At 46.1% G+C, this 20,224-nt stretch overlaps 1 protein-coding gene across 2 annotated transcripts in view; it reads left to right on the plus strand.

Annotated features, from left to right (window-relative positions):
• Window positions 1-342: 342 nt before the first annotated feature.
• Window positions 343-20,224, plus strand: part of ccdc88c (coiled-coil domain containing 88C) — a 230,042-nt gene continuing 210,160 nt past the window's right edge. Inside the window, exons 1-2 of one of the 2 annotated variants that reach the window (XM_059960992.1) lie at window positions 343-763; window positions 1,308-1,408. In XM_059960992.1, the coding sequence (XP_059816975.1) occupies window positions 695-763; window positions 1,308-1,408 (170 nt within the window). In that variant the 5' untranslated portion in view covers window positions 343-694. The remainder of the gene's footprint in view (window positions 764-1,307; window positions 1,409-20,224) is intronic. The other variant, XM_059960988.1, reaches the window with a different exon arrangement.

The raw sequence follows: 20,224 nt of genomic DNA on the forward strand, positions 1-20,224 counted from the left end.
AATTGGCCATTGTAAATTGACCTGTGTTTAGGCTAGTATTAAATCGGTGGGATGCTGGGCGGCGTGGCTCGGTGGGCCGGCCGGAAGGGCCTGTTGCACTCCGTGTAAATAAATATCACTCACTCACTCACTCACTCACTCACTCACCATGCGCGTGTAGTTCACACTGCGTCCCGCCAGAGGGCGGCGCGCTCCCAGACCCCGCCCCACTACCCTCAGCGATGAGCGGATTGGTCGAGTGGAGAGATCTGCAAGCGGCGATTGGCGGAGCGCTCTGTCGCTCTGTGGTGGTTTGCAAGCGCTGATTACAATGTTGCGGGCGCCGCTTTGTTCCGCCGCTTCGTATCAGTTTGCGAAGTCTCGGGATTCCAGCGGCGGGTCGGCGTGACTCCGACTTGGACAACTTCTCCCCCCACCACCCCTGCCCGCCCGCTGCTCCCCATGGAAACGTAACCCGCGGCGTTGCCATGGTGCCGGCCCTGGCTTGCGGCACTCGGTGAATCGGCGCGGACCGGTTCGCGTGGTCCCGGCGGCGGCTGCGCCCCGGGAGAGGGACGGGGGACCTTCGGCCGCTGTGCTCCTTCACCCTCGCTGGGTGATGAGGGGCCGGGCTGCCCGGCTCCCTCTCTCGGTGCCCTAAGTACCTCCCCTAGCACTACCTTACCCGTCCCCTCGGCTGGCTTGGATCTCCTCGATGCTCACCATGGATGTAACCATCTCTGAGCTGCTGGAGCAGTTCATGAGCAGCCCGCTGGTCACCTGGGTGAGTGAAGCCGAGTGTGTGATAGAGAGAGAGGATGGAGAAAGGAGGAACAGAGAGAAGAGGGTCGATGAGATGGGGGAGAGAGAGGGGAAGGGTATTGAGAAAGGAGGGGGAGAGGACATGGAGGAGGGAAGGAGTTTCGCGTCAGGGTGTGTGAGAGAGGGAAGAAAAGGGGAGGGAGAGAGATGTTAGACGGTGTTGATGAGAGAGGGTACTTCACACAGAAGGGGGAGAGAAGGGGGTATATAGGCGTGTAAAGGGGGAACGTGTGTTTGACTGTAAGGGAAGAGAGAAATGAAGGGTGGTAGCAGAGAGAGACAGGAGATTGTGGGATGGGTATGGCTGTTTTAAACTGGGTACTGCCGTGGCGGCGGTGGGTTGCTGAGAGGAGAGATCTGTCACTGACTCTGAACTTTTTACTATTGCAAATGGTCGCCGGGTGTCTGTAACTTCGCAGCCTGCTTCGATACTATAGAGCAATTCCAACCGTCTTGTCTGTCATTAACTATCACATTCTGACTGAGCATTAAAAAAAATCTTCCAGGTGAAAACCTTCGGACCGCTGGGCGGGACGAGCGAGGAGAACGGGACCATGTACATGGATTTAGTGGATGGCGTGTTCCTACACAAAATCATGTTGCAGATGTGAGTTTTTCGCTTTCACTTTGATTTTACTGTTCTAACGGCATATTTTAAAACCACATCCGCGTCCAGGCCGCAGTTAAACTGCTCGAGTTGTAGATGAAGACTCCCTGCCTGAGTGGTCCTCGGGAATACCTCGCCATCCCCTTTTGCACTTTTTATTTATTGTAACTTATAACAATTTTATGTATTGCAACCGACTGCTGCCGCAGAACAACATATTTCACGACATATGTCGGTGATGAGAATTCTGATTCCGGATTGCTGATGGCGTCGGGGGTTCCCGGACTATCAGAAGCGCCCATCAAACGCTCGAGTTGGGGACAGCCAGAGTGTGTATGTAGCCTTGTAACCCTGGAGCTTGTGGACATGATATTGATAGGGCGGAAGTGGGTTGCAGGGAAAAACCTTGCCCGCTGCCTACAGAACAGACGATGGTAGGGTGCACACGTGTGAATGCTGGTAATTTGGAGCTATTGTTATCATCTAACAGCGCGTCAAGAAGAAGCACCCTCTAACCAGAGTGATGATTTTAAAACCACTTCCTGAATATGGCACCAAGTATAAAGCTTTCTACGAGGAAATCTGCAGATGCTGGAAATTCAAACAACAACAACAACACAAAATGCTGGTGGAACACAGCAGGCCAGGCAGCATCTATAAGGAGAAGCGCTGTCGACATTTCTGCCAGGACCCTTCGTCAGGACTAACCGAAAGGAAAGATAGTAAGAGATTTGAAAGTAGAGGGGGGAGGGAGAAATGCGAAATGATAGGAGAAGACCGGAGGGGTTGGGGTGAAGCTAAGAGCTGGAAAGGTGATCGGCAAAAGGGATACAGAGCTGGAGAAGGGAAAGGATCATGGAACGGGAGGCCTCGGGAGAAAGAAAGGGGGGGAGCACCAGAGGGAGATGGAGAACAGGCAAACAAGTAAACATGTCAGGGATGGGGTAAGAAGGGGAGGAGGGGCATTAACGGAAGTTAGAGAAGTCAATGTTCATGCCATCAGGTTGGAGGCTACCCAGCCGGTATATAAGGTGTTGTTCCTCCAACCTGAGTGTGGATTCATTTTGCATTTCATTCATTGTTAGGATTCAGGTTGGAGGAACAACACCTTATACCAGTGGCCACACATTTTAATTCCACGTCCCATTCCCATTCTGATATGTCTATCCATGGCCTCCTCTACTGTCAAAATGCATCCAAACTCAGGTTGGAGGAACAACACCTTACATACCGGCTGGGTAGCCTCCAACCTGATGGTATGAACATTGACTTCTCTAACTTCCATTAATGCCCCTCCTCCCCTTCTTACCCCATCCCTGACATATTTAGTTGTTTGCCTGTTCTCCATCTCCCTCTGGTGCTCCCCCCCTTTCTCTCTCCCGAGGCCTCCCGTCCCATGATCCTTTCCCTTCTCCAGCTCTGTATCACTTTCGCCAATCACCTTTCCAGCTCTTAGCTTCACCCCACCCCCTCCGGTCTTCTCCTATCATTTCGCATTTCCCCCTCCCCCCACTACTCTCAAATCTCTTAATATCTTTCCTTTCGGTTAGTCCTGACGAAGGGTCTCGGCCCGAAACGTCGACAGCGCTTCTCCCTATAGATGCTGCCTGGCCTGCTGCGTTCCACCAGCATTTTGTGTGTGTTGTTGTATAAAGCTTGCTATCTGGTAAAGAGAGGTTTTGGCACATTGGCTTTCATAAATCAAGCCATTTGAGCTGGGCTGTTATGTCCGAGTGTATAAGACGTTGGTGAGACCCAAATTTGGAGTATTCTGAGCGATTCTGGTCACCCCCCCCCCCCCCCCCACAGGACAGGTATCAATAAGATTGAAAGAGTACAGAGAAATTTTACCGATGACCTGAGTTTTAGGGAAAGGTTGAATAGGTTAGGACTTTATCCCTGGGGTGTAGGAGAATGAGGGGAGATTTGATAGAGGCATACAAAATTAAGAAGAGTACAAATAGGGTAAATGCAAGCGGGCATTTTCAACTGAGGTTGTGTGAGACTGGAACTAGAGGTCATAGGTTAAGGGTGAAAGGTGAAATATTCAAGGGGTGTGAGGGGGAATTTTTTCACTCGGAGGGTGGTGAAGATGTGAAATGAGCTGCCAGGTGAAGTGGTGGAAGTTTGGATAGGTACGTGGATGGGAGGAGAATGGTCCAGGTGCCAGTCGATGGGACTAGGCAGAATAACAGTATGGCATGGACTAGATGGGCCGAAGGGACTGTTTCTGTGCTGCATGTGCACTGATATCTCCCTCTGACCGATGTGACATCCTGCACCATCACTTTCAACAGGCATGCCTTGGATTTGGTAAATGAGATTATTTTTGTCGCGTTCACCAAGGTACAGTGAAAAACTTTGCATTCCATCCGTACAGATAATTCCATGACATTCCTACATTGAGGTGGTGCAGGGGAAAAGCATTAAACAAATGCAGTGATACAATTGTAGAGATGGTGCAGTACAGGTGCAAGGAGATGAGGCAGACTGTGAGGTCAAGAGTCCATTTTATCATATTAGGAGACTGTTCAATAGTTTTATAACCGTGGGATAAGAGCTGTCTGTCCTTGAGCCGGTGGTATGTGCTTTCAAGTTTTTGTATCTTCTGCCTGATCAAGTCGTCACTTTTATTGTCATTTCAACCTTAACTGCTGGTACAGTACATAGTAAAAATGAGACAACGTTTTTCAGGACCATGTTACATGACACAATACAAAAACTAGACTGAACTACGTAAGAAACAACACAGAAAAAAACTACACTAGACTACAGACCTACCCAGGACTGCATAAAGTGCACAAAAACAGTGCACAATAAATAATAAACAGGACAACAGGGCAGTAAGGTGTCAGCCCAGGCTCTGGCTATTGAGGAGTCTGATAGCTTGGGGGAAGAAACTGTTACATAGTCTGGTCGTGAGAGCCCGAATGCTTCAGTGCCTTTTCCCAGATGGCAGGAGGGAGAAGAGTTTGTATGAGGGGTGCGTGGGGTCCTTCATAATGCTGTTTGCTTTGCAGATGTGTGTAGTGTAAATGTCTGTAAGAGTGGGAAGAGAGACCCCAATGATCTTCTCAGCTGATCTCACTCTCCGCTGCAGGGTCTTGCGATCCGAGGTGGTGCAATTTATGAACCAGGCAGCGATGCAGCTGCTCAGGAAGCTCTCAATACAATCCCTGTAGAATGTGATGAGGATGGGGGGTGGGAGACGGACTTTCCTCAGCCTTCGCAGAAAGTAGAGTCGCTGCTGGGCTTTCTTTGATATGGAGCTGGTGTTGAGGGACCAGGTGAGATTTTCTGCCAGTGTGAAGAAGAGGGAAGGTCTGGGGTAGGTGGTGTCTTCGGTTATGTTGGCTGCTTTACCGAGGCAGTGAGAGGTTTAGACTGAGTCCATGGAGGCTGTTTTCTGTAATGTACTGAGTTGTGTCCACAACTCTCGGCAGATTCTTACCTCAGGCAGAGAGTGATGCATCCAGACAAGGTGTATTGATAAAAATTAGTGAGGATCAATGGGAACTTGGCAAATTTGCCTTCTGTGGAAAAGCATTTTGTAGTCATGCAGCATGGAAGCTGGCCCTTCTGCCCACTGGGTTCATACAGACCATCAGCCACCCATTGGCACTAATATCACACTGATTCTATTTTGCCCTTCCCATATTCCCAGCAGCTCCCCCCTCACCTGGGGACAATTTACAGTAGCCAATTAACTCATTGGCCTGTGCGTATTTGGGAGATGGAGAAAGGATTTGGGATTACCCAGGGTTAGGGAGAACAGGGTGAGGATTGAATCTCGTTCTCTGGTGAGACAGTGGTTCTATGCACTGCACCCTTGTGCTGCCTATTCACGCAGGCTTATCGAAGTAAATCTGTCGCAAGGTGGTTCGGACCCTTTTAGCTGACAGCTTGGACAGACTGATGGACTTGAAGGAGCAAGGGGAGGTATGGAGATTGACGAGGGTATTCTGGGACACTGATGAAGAAGCGAGGGGAGGTATGGAGATTGAGGAGGGTATTCTGGGACAGACTGATAGTCTTGAAAGAGCAAGGGAAGGTATGGAGATTGAGGAGGGTATTCTGGGACTTCGGATCTAGGCTTAATAATCCTGGGCACCCAATTACACTTCTGTCAGAACTGAATGTAGAATAGTACAGCACAGTGCAGGTCCTACAGCCTATGATGTTGAGCCAAACTACTCTTTAATTTGCTCTAAGATTTATCCTACTTGAACTGACTAATCTAACCCTTCCCTTCCACATAGCCCTCCATTTTTCTTTCATCCATGCCCCTAAGAGTTTCTTAAATGTCCCTGATGCAACTGCCACCCTCTAGCCAGCACGTTCCATGCAGCTTCCACTCTTTGGTAATAAATGTACTTCGATCTTGAAAAATCCTACCTCTGACATAGCCCTATCCTTTCCACCAAGCACCCACCTTAAATTTATGTCCCTGTCATATTTGCCATATCCGCTCTGGGAAGAAGTCTCCAGCTGTCCACTCGATCTGTGCCTCTCATCATCTTGTCCACCTCTATCATGTCACTTCTCATCTTCCATCACTGAAGAGAAAAGCCCTGGCTCACTCAGCTGATCCTCAAAAGACATGGTCTCCAATCCAGGTGGCATCCTGGTAAGTCTCTCTAAAGCTTCCACATCCTTCCTATAGTGAGGTGAGCAGAACTGGAACACAATATTCACCGTGTGATCTAGCCAGGGTTTTATAGAGTTGCTCTTGAACTCAATTGCCTTGACTAATGAAGGCCAACACACCGTACATCTTATTACCAAACCTTATCAACCTGCATGGCAAATTTGAGAATTATATCGATGTGGACCTCAAAGTTCCTGTTCCTCCACACTGCTAGGAATCCTCTCATTAACTTCTTGTCATCTTGTACACCTTTATTTAATTGGGAACAAATCAAGAGTCCAGAATATAATCATCACAACCACAGTCATTGCTTGTGTTTGAGCGTTGACAGAAACCTTAGCAAATGAGACCAAACAGTTGTTGATCATAAAAATCTGGGTTTCTCTAATTTTGCATGCTTGGCTGTTTGAAATTTTGGCAAGCTGTTTGCTTATTCTTTGAGGTGTATACTGGGAGCTTCTCATTGAAGACTAACTTGGATTTGGAACTATCTTGCTTCTGAATTATGGAACATAGAACTCATTGAAGCCTATCGAATGTCAAAAGCTATTGATAGAGTGGATGTGGAGGTGATGTTTCCTATGATGAGGGGGTCTAAGACCAGAGGACGCAGCCTCAGAATAGAAGGATGTCAATTTAGGAGGGAGATGAGGAGAAATTTCTTTAGCCAGTGAATCTCTGGAATTCATTGCTGTAGGCAGCTGCACCTTTGTGTTAGCCACTTCCACCTTGGGAAAATGTTTCTGGCTGTCCACTTGATCTTGGCCTCTTATCATCTTGTGCACCTCTACCAACTCATCTCTCCTTCTCTTCAAAGAGAAAAGCCCTAGCTTGCTCAACCTATCCTCACAAGACATGCTCTCTACGTGCAGGAGATCCCGCCATCCCTCCGAATTGCGCGTCATCCTGACTTGGAAGTGTATCACCAGTCCATCTTAATCCTGGAGCCCTTGACCCAACCATACTTTGGGAGCACTTTCAGAGTTACTGCGGCAGGAACTTCTCGCAGAGGCTGGCGAGCCTCTGGAATTCTCTCTTGTGGAGAGACGTAGAGGTCGGGTGATCCAGGGAGTCTGATGTGAATGTAGAAATTGTTTTGAAAGATCAGGGAAGTGAGGGTGATGAGAAACTGGCACAGAAGAGGGGTTGAGGGTTGGGACTGGTCAGCCGTGGTCGTATTGAATGGTGGGTCATGTTTGAGGGCCAAATTGCCTACTCCTATTTTGCCGTATTCTTATGCGTACACCTTGTATGATCTACAAGTCATTCCTGTACGATGGGAGGAATGGTGTTTGGTACAAGGCTAACTTCCACAGCAGTAACCTGTTGGTGATCAGATGTCTATTTTGGTGGTGTTGGTTGAAGAATGACTGTCAGCCGGGACATCAGAGGTAAATCATTGGTCATGAGATCTGTAGCATCCAGTTGATGAAGGGTCAATCTGCTTTGATTTCATATAGCATATTCATACAGTCTCTTCAGCCCATCTTCTCCATGCTGGTCAAGTTGTCCACTATTCAGTCCTGTTTGTCTTCATTTGGTCCATATCACTCGAAATCCTACCTAAGCATGTACAGTACTTGTCCAAATGTCATTTAAAAGTTGTAATCGCACTTACCTCTACCTCTAGCAGTTCATTCCCTGTACCCACCACCCCCTCAGCAGGTCAGGCAGCATCTATAGAGGAATAAACAGTCGATGTTTTGGGCCAAGATCCTTCATTAGGTTCAGACCCTTCATGAGTCCTGATGAAGTGTCTTGGCCTGAAACATCGACTGTTTATTCCTTTCTGTAGATGCTGCCTGACCTGCTGAGTTCCACCAGAATTTTGATTGTGTTACTCTGGATCCCCAGCATTTGCAGAATCTGTGGTGTTTATGACCCTCCCCCCCCCCCCCGCCCCTTGTGGGGGGGGGGGGGGAGAATAAACTTGCCCTCCAGGTGCCCTTTAAATCTCTCTGGTTTAATGTTTCTGGTCTGGCAACATACAATGAAAGGGAAAGGGGTTCATTGTGTCCTAATTTTGGTCAGACTTTTTGAAAAAGTAACGGTTTTGTTGTAAGGTATTTGGACTTCCAAAAAGTGCTTGTCAGTGTGTTTGTATGTACGGTAGGCCTGCCAGCAAGACTGAAACCCATGGAAAAGCAAAGATAGAAATTTGGCAAAGCAATGTAGTGAAAGGCTTTTTCCTGACCAGAGGGACTGACTGAGCTATAGAGAAGTTGGGCAAGATCGGACTTTATTCATAGGAGCATAGGAGACTGAGTGTGTAATCTTACAGAGGTGTATAAAATCACAAGGGCCCGTGGTAGCATGAATTCACTCAGTCTTTTTCCCAGGGTTGGGGAATTAGGATCAGAACCAAGTTTACTATCACTGGCATATGTTGTGGAACTTGTTGTTTTTCAGCAGTGTACAGCGCAAGACATGAATATCTAATAAATTACAATAAGAAAAAAATATATATAATCTGTTGGCAGAGGGGAAGAAACTGTTCGTGAAACATTGAGTATGCGTCTTCAAGCTCCTGTACCTTCTCCCTGATGGTAACAATAAGAAAGGTGCATGTCCTGGGTGTTGGGAGTCTACAGTGATGAATGCAGCATTTTCAGGCATTGCCTTTTAAAGATGTTCCTGATGCTGGGCAAGCTAGTGTCCATAATAGTGCTGACCAGGTTTGTAGCTTTGTATAGCTTCTTGTGATCCTGTGCAGTGGCCCCTCCATACTAAGTGGTGATGCAACTAGTTAGATATTTAAGACCTAGAGGACAGAGGTTTAATTAATTGCAATCTAATAAGAACCTGAGGGACAATTTTTTTTTTACAGAGTTAGTAATTGGAGCTGACTGCTTGAGGAAACGGTTGAGGCAGGTACATTAATAACATGATCGATATCTTAGAGACAGGGTCTCGAGCATTTGGCAAAACGTGGGCTAATTAGGGTTAGTCAGCATGGCTTTGTGATCTCTTTGACAGCCTATCGTTAGGGTGGAATAGGCCCAGGTGTGTTAGATGGAATTTAATGCAGAAAACTATGATGTATTGTGTGGGTGAGAGTTAGAGGTTGATGCGGATGTAAAGAGAATAAAGTAAAATGGAATGAGTGTAAATGGATGCTTGTTAGTCTGTGAACATGATGGGTGAAGGGCCTGTTTCAACACTACATGACGCTGTGATTATGCTCTTCGTATCTCTTTGTTATTGTCACATATCATGGTTGAATGGCAGAGCAGAATTGATGGGCTGAATGGTCTAATTCCATATGTATGGTCATAGAACACTACGTGCAGAAACTGGCTCTTCGCTCCATCTGGTCTGTGCCAACCTGGTTTTCTGCCTAGTCCCATCTACTTGTACCCGGACCATAGCCCTCATTACCCCTCCCAACCACGTACCTATCAATCTTTTCTTAAATGTTGCATTTAAACCTGCCTCTTAACTGCGGCACACCACTGGGCCTCCATTCAGGGAGACAACCATCTACTAACACTCTTACTCATTAAGGTAAGAGTCCAGTTAACTACTAAAAAGTTCTGAAGTTAATTGTATATTTATTATCAAAGTACCTATATGTCACATATAGGACCCTGAAATGCAAATAGTCAATGTGCAAAAGGTAACAAGCTGTGCAACTACACTAGGAAAATAAATATCAAGAACATGAGATGAAGAGTCCTTGAATAGGATGTAGGAACAGTTCTGTGGTGGGGCAAGTGAAGTTATCAACACTGGTTCAAAAGCCTGATGGTTGAGGGGTAATAACTATTTCCGAACTTGGTGGTGTGGGTCCTGAGGGCCCCTTCATCCCAATGTACTGTGATACAGTGAAAAGCTTTTAGACAATAGACAATAGACAATAGGTGCAGAAGTAGACCATTCGGCCCCTCGAGTCTGCGCCGCCATTCTGAGATCATGGCTGATCATTCACTTTTGTTTTATGTGCTACATAAGTGCAACAGGATCAAGAAGTGAGGTAGTTGGAGAGATCTTTCTGAGAACTGGCACGGTTGTAGTGAATCATGTTTGTCCTGTCATTCTAAACCAGCCAGCGATTGTCATCATCTGGAGTAAACACTGTGCTGTGGAATGGCAGCTACACCAGAACAATGGTTCTTGCAGTGATTAAATACTCTCCTGCCACAATGAGACCACACTTAAGCTGGAGGAGCAACACCTCAATATTCCGTCTGGGTAGCCACCAACCTGATGGCATGGACATCGATTTCTCAACATTCTGGTCATTTTCCCTTTCCTTCCTTCCCACTCTTTCCAACCTCCATTCTGCCTCCCCTCAGGGCCATCGTTAGACTGCCCCAAAGGCCTGGTGACCTGCATGGAGGACTGTGGGAACAACATTTTCTCACCTTTCTGGTAATTTCTCCCTGCTTCTCCTCCTCTCTTTTCCCATTCCCATTCTGGTTACCCTCTCTGTTTTCTTCTGCTTACCTGCCCATCACCTCCCTCTGGTGCCCCTCCTTCAGCCTGTCCCTTTTCCACCGATGACTTACCAGCTTCTCACTTTACTTACCCTCCCCACCCACCCATCTTTCCTACCACCCGCCACCTTTCCCTCTTTCCACCTTATTCTGGCTTCTGCCCCCTTCCTTTCCGGTCCTGATGAAGGATTTCAACTCACAACTTTGACGGTTTATTCCCTTCCATAGATGCTGCCTGACTTTCTGAGTCCTCCAGCATTTTGTGTGTGCTGCTCTGGATTCCCAGCATCTGCAGAACCTCGTGTTCTTGACCTCACAATTTACCTCGTTATCATTTTGCACCTTATTGTCTATCTGTACTGCACTTTCTCTGTAACTGCAATGTTATTGTTTTACCTTGATCTTTTTCTTTTTCTCTTGGTACATGTCCTCTCCTATCAGATTCCTCCTCCTTAAGCCCCTCACTATTTCCACCATAACCTTCCATACCCCTCCCCTCCATGTACTTATCCAAATATCTCTTAAATGTTGCAGCATGACCTGCACCCACCACTTCCACACTCAACCACCCGAGTGAAGAAGTCCACCTTTATGTTCAAAGATTCCATTTAATATCAGAGAAATGTATACAATATACATCCTGAAATGCTTTTTCTTTGCAAAACTTCCACAAAAACAGAGAAGTGCCCCAAAGAATGAACGACATTTAAATGTGAGAGCCCCAAAGCACCCCCCCAGCTCCCCCTTCTGCATGCAGGCAGCAGCAAACAACAATCCTTCCTCCTCCCACCGGCAAAACAAAAAGCGCAGCCCCTACTGAGCACAAGCATGAGCTGGGCGATAGCAAAGACACAGGCCTTGCAGTCGCCCCAAAGACTATCACAATTCATCCGGCATTCGGAAACCCACAGGTTCTCTTTCACCCTAGTAAGGGAGAAGAAGCTGTCCTCCATTTTCATAGTGAGCAGGAGACATAACAACAATCCGCTGGTTTGCAATGTTTAAAAAGTCCGTTTCGTCGCTTTTTACGAGCTCTGTGCCAGAAAATTGCAAAGGCCCACAGCAAAATGTTTCCGGCCTACTCGAAGACGCACAGGTCTCCGGCCGTGACACCGACCCACAATCCGCCCGTCGCCAGAACCCTGAGATCTTAGGCTTCTGAACACTAGGCCGACCCCTTGACATGCCGAACAATGGCTGGTCCTGAAACCCTGAGAACAGGTCCCATTCCTGCAAAGAACCAAAATCAGTGTGTAACTCCTGGTCAGGGTCTTCAAAAGAAACCTGAAAGTGAAAAATACAGATGTTAAAGATGGAAATAGAGCTGCTTCTGAAGATGCAAGCAAAGGAGTCACCATTTAGCGCCTTCTTAACTCCATCTCTGTAAGTATTTCATCTTTCACCCTTAACCCCTATGACTTCTAGTTGTAGTTTCACCCAACCTGCAGAATCTCTTGTGGGTGGAGGAAGCAGCTTGAGTTAGAAGCTGGGAGGTGATAGGTGGAAGTAGTGAAGGGCTTAAGAAGAAATCTGATAGGAGAGCACATGTACTAACAGGGAGAAAAACTTGTCCACACAGATCAAATCATTGAGGTGGAACAAGGTTAAGAAATAACTTTGCAGAATCTCTTGTGGGCCTTCTACTGCTGCTGACTACTTTGGTGCTTGTTCTGAAAGGTTCGGATTTTTTTTGCATGGGACTTCCCAGAAGTCTGGGATCTTTTACATTTAAGTACACGTGATTGAACTCATTGGTCTGGCTCTAACTGATAAAAAGTATTTTGGGTTCAATTGCAAACCACAAGATCACAAAGCTCTAACATCTTGCAGCTCCATCTCGGCAATGAGGAGCCTGCAAGATGAGTGTGCTTTTACCAGTATTGGCTCTATGTGAAAGCTTGACTCTCACCAAGACACTGTTTACTGGGAGGCTGGGTAGCCATAGAGCGATACTGCATGGATACAGACCCATCTCGGCTGTGCTGAACTGTTATTCTGCTTAGTCCCATCAACACACCTAGACCATTGCCCTCCATACTCCTCCCATACATGTACTTATCCAAACATCTCTTAAATCTTGCAGCCAAACCTGTTTCCATCACTTGGCAGCTCGTTTCACTCAAGCACCACCCTTTGAATGAAGAAGTTCACCTTCAGGTTCCCATTAAGTATTTCGCCTCTCACCCTAAACTTCTTGACTTTCATCCTCGTCTCCCCACCCCCACATCAGAGCAGAAAACCTGCTTGCAATTACCCTAACTATATCCATTCTAATTTTGTATACCTCTTTCAAAACTCATCCTCATTCACTACACACCAGGGAATAAAATCTGGTCAACCTGTTCAACAACTTCCTATAACTTAGGTCCTCAAATCCCAGCAACATAACAACCTTGTAAATTTTCTCTGTACTCTGTCAATCTTTTTGTCATCTTTCCTGTACTCCAAAATGGGCTTCTCCAACATCTTGTGCAACTTCAACACCATATCCCAATTCCTGTACTCAAAACTCTGATTTATGCAGGCCAGTGTGCCAAAAGCTGTCTTTATGACGATATCTACCTGGTGGGATATGCCCGAGAAAGAGTGTTTGAATCCACCCTCTACTATTTTGGGTAGAAATCTCACTGTGCCCTCCTCCCTCTTTATCAATGCTTCTACTTCCTCAAGAGACTAAAGAATTCGGCATGTCCCTATCAACTCTTACCAATTTTTATCAATGCACCATATAAAGTATTTTGTCTAGACGCATGATGGAATGGTACGACCACTGCTCTGCACTTGACTACAAGAAACCGCAGAGCGTTGTAGGCATAGCTCCGCACATTATGGAAACTAGCCTCCTCTCCATGGACTCCCTTTTCCATGGTCGAACCTTCTCGCTTCATCTGCAAAGTAGCTGGTATAACTAAAGACCTCTGCTCTCTTCTCCCACTCCCCCAGCTCTTGGCCTCATGATCCATCTTATCATAATTTTGCATTTTATTTTTACTTCAGTAGCCTTTACATTTTATTCAGAATTGTTACTTAACTCATTCTAGCTCAGTGATCTGATGTGTATGAACAGTATGCAAGACAAGCTTTTCACTGTATCTTGGTACATGTGACAACAGATTCAAAATTCTTTTGTGTCAAGTGTAGAGGGGAACTAATTGTTACTCCACTTCTGATGCAGCACAATAAAATAAAGGACACAATAATAAACACAATAAATATATATATGTAAGGTAGCTTGCATGCATAGATTGATTGTATGTCCATAAAGTGACACTAGGCACGTGAGTGTATAAGGTGACTGACAGGAAATGATAGAAGTAGTGGTGGAGGGTGTTTTAGTGATGGAGGTGTTGATCAGCCTTACTGCTTAGGGAAAGTAACTTTTTGAGCCTGATGGTCCTGGTGTAGATGCTATGTAGCCTTCTCCCTGACGTGAGTGGGACAGACAGTCCATGAGCAGGGTGGGTGGGATCCTTCGTGATGTTACTGACCCTTTAACCAACGCCTTTCTGTATACATGTCCTTGATGGTGGGTAGGCTGGTGTGGTTATGCGTTGGGCAGTTTTGACGACCCATGGTCAAGTGCATTGTCAGCCTTCCTGTCCAGTGCAGTGTGGTTGGATGCTCTCTACTGTGCATCTGTAGATTGTTATGAGTGCAGATGTGTTTCGTCCAGCTCTCTTCAACCTCCTCAGAAAGCAGGGGCATTGGTGAGCTTTCCTGACTGTAGGATGCATTCTGGGACTGTGAGAGGTTATATGAGATGTGCCCTCCCAGGAGTTTGAAAATGCTCGCAGTTCCCACTGCCGTTTCACCAATGTAAAGAGGGGCTTGAGTGGTGCGAGTTCTGACATTAAATCAATTCCAGTACCAATTTGAAATATTTGGAGTCACAGCAATGTAGCAGCTAGCATGATGCTTTTTAGGTCGGAAGATCAGGGTTCAATTCCCTGATGCAATTCAATTCACTGTAAGGAGTTTGTAAGTTCTCCCTATGACTGTGTGGGTTTTCTGTGAGTGCTCTGGTTTCCTCCGGCATTCCAAAGACGTACGGGTTAGGATTAGTGATTTGTGGGCATGCCACCAGAAGTGCAACACTTGTGGGCACATCCTTGAGCTGCAGTGGTCGTTGCAAGTGATGAATTTCACTGTATGTTTCAATATATACGTGGCAAGTAAAGATGTTAACAGAGTCATAGAAAAGTACAGCACAAAAACAGGCCCTTTGGTCCATGCGGAACCATTTAAACTGTCTAGTCCCATTGACTTGCACCTGGACCATAGCCCTCATACCCCTCCCATCCATGTACCTATCCAAACTTCTCTTAAACATTGAAATCAAGCTCACGTGCACCACTTGCGCTGGCAGTTGGTTCCACACTCTCACGGCCCTCCGAGTAAAGAAGATTCCTCTGGTGTTACCCTTAAACATTTCACCTTTCACCACTAACCCATGACCTCTGGTTGTAGTCCCACCCAATCTCAGTGGAAAAAGCCTGCTTGCATTTACCCTATCTATACCTTTCATGATTTTGTAGACCTTTAACAAATCTCCTCCCATTTTCTACATTCCAAGGAATAAAATCCTCATCAATCTTTCCTTGTAACTCAGGTCCTCCAAACCTGGCAACATCCTTGTAAATTTTCTCTGTATTGTTTTTTTCTTGTAGGTAGGTAACCAAAACTACACAAAATACTCCAAATTAGGCCTCACCAACGTTTCAACATAATTCCTATACTCAATACTTTGATTTATGAAGGCCAGTGTGTCAAAAGATTTCCTTATGACCCTATCAACCTGTGACACCGTTTTCAGTTAATTATGGACCTGTATTTCCAAGTCCCTTTGCTCTACTACACTCCTCAGTGCCCTACCGTTCACTGTGTAAGACCTACCCTGCTATGTAACCTCCTACTGAAGTGCAAAACTTCGCCCTTGTCTGCATTAAATTCCATCTGCCATTTTTCAGCTATTTTTCTCCCTCGTTCAGATCCCACTGCAAGCTCTGATAGTCTTCCTTGCTGTCCCCTACACCCCCAATCTTGTCAACACAAATTGGCTGATCTGGTTAACCACATTATCACCTAGATTGCTGATCTAGATGACAAACACCAATAGATTCAGTGCTGATCCCTGTGGGACTTCACTAGTCATGGGCCTCAAGTTGAAGAAGCAGCCATTTACTGCCACTCTCTGGCTTCTCCTGATCCAATTTACTACCTCATCTTGAATGCTGAGTGACTGAAACTTCTTGGCTAACCTCACATGCAGAACCTTGTCAAATGCCTTGCTAAAGTCCACATGGACACTATCCACTGCCTTGCTTTCATCCACTTTCCTGGTAACTTCCTCGAGAAACTCTGTAAATTTGATTAGACATGACCTATCACAAACAAAGCCATGCTGACTATCCCAAATCATTCCCTGACCATCCAAATACTCATTTTTTCCTGGACCTTTAGAATACATTCCAATACTGATTTCAGGCTCAGTGGCCTATAATTTCCTGGTTTATTTTTAGAGCCTTTCTTAAATAGCAGAGCAACATTAGCTATCCTCCGATCCTCACCTGTCACTAGGGGTGATTTAAATGTCTCTGCTAGGGCCCCTGCAATTTCTGCCCTTGCCTCCCACCGGGTCCAAGGGAACACCTTGTCAGGCCCTGGGGATTTATCCACCCTCTGTGAACTGTTTAGGGTCCATGACCTCGCTGCTGTTTTGCCTCAGTTCTTTAGACTCTGTGTCCATCTCCCAAGTACATACAAACAGAAAAGAAAATCCATTCAGGATCTCCCCTTTTGGCTCCATGTATGGATTACCATTCTGATTTTCCAGAGAAATAATTTTGTTCCTTGCAATCCTTTTACTCTTAACATATATGTAGAATCCCTTGAGATTCTCTTTAATCTTGTCTGCTAGAGCAACCTCATGCCTTCTTTTAGCTCTCCTGCTTTCTTTCTTTCGGTGTTCTCTTGCATTTCTTGTACTCCATAAGCACCACATTTGTTCCTACCTGCCTATACCTGCTATGCACCTCCTTTTTTCTCTTAACCTGTGCCTCAATATCTTGAAAACCGAAGATCCATACACTTGCTATTTTTACCTTTTATTCTGTCAGGCACATGTAAGCTTTGTACTCTCAAAATTTCATCTGGAAGCTTCCCACTTACAAAGTCCACCTTCGCCAGAAAACAGCCTATCCCGATCCACAATTGCCATATCATTTCTAATGCCTTCAAAATTGGCCTTTGTCCAATTTAGAATCTCAACCCACGGACCAGACCTATATTTTTTGCATATTTACTTTGAAGCTAATGGCATTGTGGTCACTAGGTGCAAAGTGTTCCCCTACACCAACCTCTGTCCCCTGCCCTGTCTCATTCCCTAACAGCAGATCCACGATCGTCCACTCTCTCTTTGGGACTACTGCATACTGACTAAGGAAACTTCCCTTAGCGCATTTGACAAACTTTATCCCATCGTCTTTTTATAGTATGGGATTGCAACAGTCTGCGATTTCTCTGCAGATTTGTTACTCTGAATCTCGCAGATTGGCGGGTGGTCTGTAATATCTCCCCCTTAACACATTAACCTGGTCGTCCCTTTATTGTTCCTCAGTTCCACCCATAAAGCCTTACTAGACGAGTTCTCCAGTCTGTCCTGTCTGAGCACTGCCATGACATTTTCCCCGACTAGTAAAGCTACCCCTCTCCCTATAATCCCTCAAGTCAAGTCAAGTCACTTTTATTGTCATTTCAACCATAACTGCTGGTACAGTACATAATAAAAATGAGACAATATTTTTTCAGGACCATGGTGTTTATGACACAGTACAAAAACCAGACTGAACTATGTAAAAGAAAAAAGTGCACAAAGCAGTGCAGGCATTACAATAAATAATAAACAAGACAATAGGGCAGTAAGGTGTCAGTCCAGGCTCTGGGTATTGAGGAGTCTGATAGCTTGGGGGAAGAAACTGTTACATAGTCTGGTCGTGAGAGCCCGAATGCTTCGGTGCCTTTTCCCAGACAACAGGAGGGAGAAGAGTTTGTATGAGGGGTGCATGGGGTCCTTCATAATGCTGTTTGCCTTGTGAATGCAGCGTGTGGTGTAAATGTCCATAATGGCGGGAAGAGAGACCCCGATGATCTTCTCAGCTGACCTCACTACCCGCTGCAGGGTCTTACAATCCGAGATGGTGCAATTTCCGAACCAGGCAGTGATGCAGCTGCTCAGGATGCTCTCAATACAACCCCTGTAGAATGTGATGAGGATGGGGGGTGGGAGATGGACTTTCCTCAGCCTTCGCAAAAAGTAGAGACGCTGCTGGGCTTTCTTTGCTATGGAGCTGGTGTTGAGAGACCAGGTGAGATTCTCCGCCAGGTGAACACCAAGAAATTTGGTGTTCTTAATGATCTCTACCAAGGAACTATCGATGTTCAGTGGGGAGTGGTCGCTCTGTGCCCTCCTAAAGTCAACAACCATCTCTTTTGTTCACATTCAGAGACAGGTTGTTGGCTCTGCATCAGTCTGTTAGCCGCTGCACCTCCCCTCTGTAAGCTGACTTGTCATTCTTGCTGATGAGACACACCACAGTTGTGTTGTCGGCGAACTTGATGATGTGGTTCGAGCTGTGTGTTGCAGCACAGTCGTGGGTCAGCAGAGTGAACAGTAGTGGACTGAGCAACAGCCCTGGGGAGCCCCCATGCTCAGTGTGATGGTGTTGGAGATTCTGCTCCCGATCCAGACTGACTGAGGTCTCCCAGTCAGGAAGTCTAGGATCCAGTTGCGGAGGGAGGTGTTCAGGCCCAGTAGGCTCAGCTTTCCAATTAGTTTCTGAGGGATGATTGTGTTGAATGCTGAACTGAAGTCTATGAACAGCATTTAATGTACGTGTCTTTTTTGTCCAGGTGGGTGAGGGCCAGGTGGAGGGTGATGACAATGGCATAATCTGTTGAGCGGTTGGGACGGTACGCAAACTGCAGGGGGTCCAGTGAGGGGGCCAGCAGGGTCTTGATATGCCTCATGACGAGCCTCTCGAAACACTTCACGATGATGGATGTGAGTGCCATGGGATGGTAGTCATTTAGGCAGGACCCTGAAGACTTCTTCGGCTCAGGGACAATGGTGGCGGCCTTGAAGCCCACTCTGAACAATGGAGTCCTGGAATATTGAGCTAACCAGTCCTGTCCCTTCTATAACCAAGTCTCATTACTGGCTGCAGTGTCATAATTCCAGGTGTTGATCCATGCCCTGAGCTCCTCTGTCTTTCCCACAGTACTACTTGCATTGAAATAGATGCAGCACAGAACATTAAAGTTCAAACTAAATTTTATTATCAGAGTACATACATGACACCATATACAAACCTGGGATTCATTTTCCGACGGGCATACTCAGCAACACTTTAGAATAGTAACTATAAAGGGATCAAAGAAAGATCAACCAGAGTGCAGAAGACAACAAACTGCAAATACAAATAAATAGCAGTAAATAATGAGAACATGAAACAACAAGATAAAGAGTCCTTAAAGTGAGATTATTGGTTGTGGGAACATCTCAATGGATAGACAGGTGGGTGTAGTTATCCCCTTTTGTTCAAGAGCCTGATGGTTGAGAGGTAGTAACTGTTCTTGAACCTGGTGGTGCGAGTTCTGAGGACCTTGTACCTGTTACCTGATGGCAGCAGAGAAAAAAGAACATTGGCCTGGGTGGTAAGGATCTTGGATAATGGATGTTGCTTTTCTACAGCAATGTATCATGTAGATGTGCTCAATATTTAGGAGGGTTTTACCCATGATGTACTGGGCCAAATCCTCTACTTTTTGTAGAGTTTTCCATTTAAGGATGTTGCTGATTCCATGCCAGGCTGGCCAGTACACTCTCCACTACACATCTATCGAAGTTTTTCATGTCATACCTAATCTACACAGACTCCTAAGGAATTAGAGGTGCTGTCGTGCTTTCTTCACAATTACATTTACATGCTGAGTCCGGGCCAGTTCCTATGAAATAGTAACACTCAGTTGCTGGCCCTCTCCTGAAGTCTGCAATCAGTTGCTTGGTCTTGCTGACATTGAGCGAAAGGTTGCTGTCATGACCAAATCTTCTGTCTCCCTCATATATGCTGATACATCGTCCTCTTTGTTACAGCCCACAGCAGTAAAATTGAATATGGTGTTGGGCTGTACTTAGCCTCCTAGTTATAGGTGTCTCTGTGTTATTACACAGTCATTAGTTGCACCATGCTCAACCTCATGATTCCTGATTTTGTTTGAGGTCTTAACAACATTTGTCTTCACAACCTGTCCACTATCTGTTCTGGCACTCTGGTTCCCATTCACCATCACATTAGTCTCCATCCAGTTCAGGTGCAAACCTTCTCTTCTGTATGGCTCACACCTTCCCTGGAAGAGAGCCCAATAGTCCAAAGTTTGGACACCTTCCTCCTCAGCTATGTGTTAAACTGTATAATCTTCCTGTTCCTGGCCTCACGAGCATGTGGCACAAGTAGCAATCGTGAGATCACAAGTTGGAGGTGCTGTCCTTTAACTTGCCACCAAACTCCCTGAACTCAATTTGCAGAACCTTGTCACTTGCCCTACCCATGTCATTGGTACCTACAGGGAACGGACCATGACCTCTGACTGTTCACTTAAAGAAGGCTGAGGACTCGATTTGAGAAATCCCAGACCCAGGCCCCCAGGAGGCAACATAACATCCGGCAACTCGTT

This window comes from Hypanus sabinus, chromosome 2 (assembly GCF_030144855.1).
Source record: "Hypanus sabinus isolate sHypSab1 chromosome 2, sHypSab1.hap1, whole genome shotgun sequence".
In the NCBI taxonomy this organism is placed as follows: Eukaryota; Metazoa; Chordata; class Chondrichthyes; order Myliobatiformes; family Dasyatidae; genus Hypanus; species Hypanus sabinus.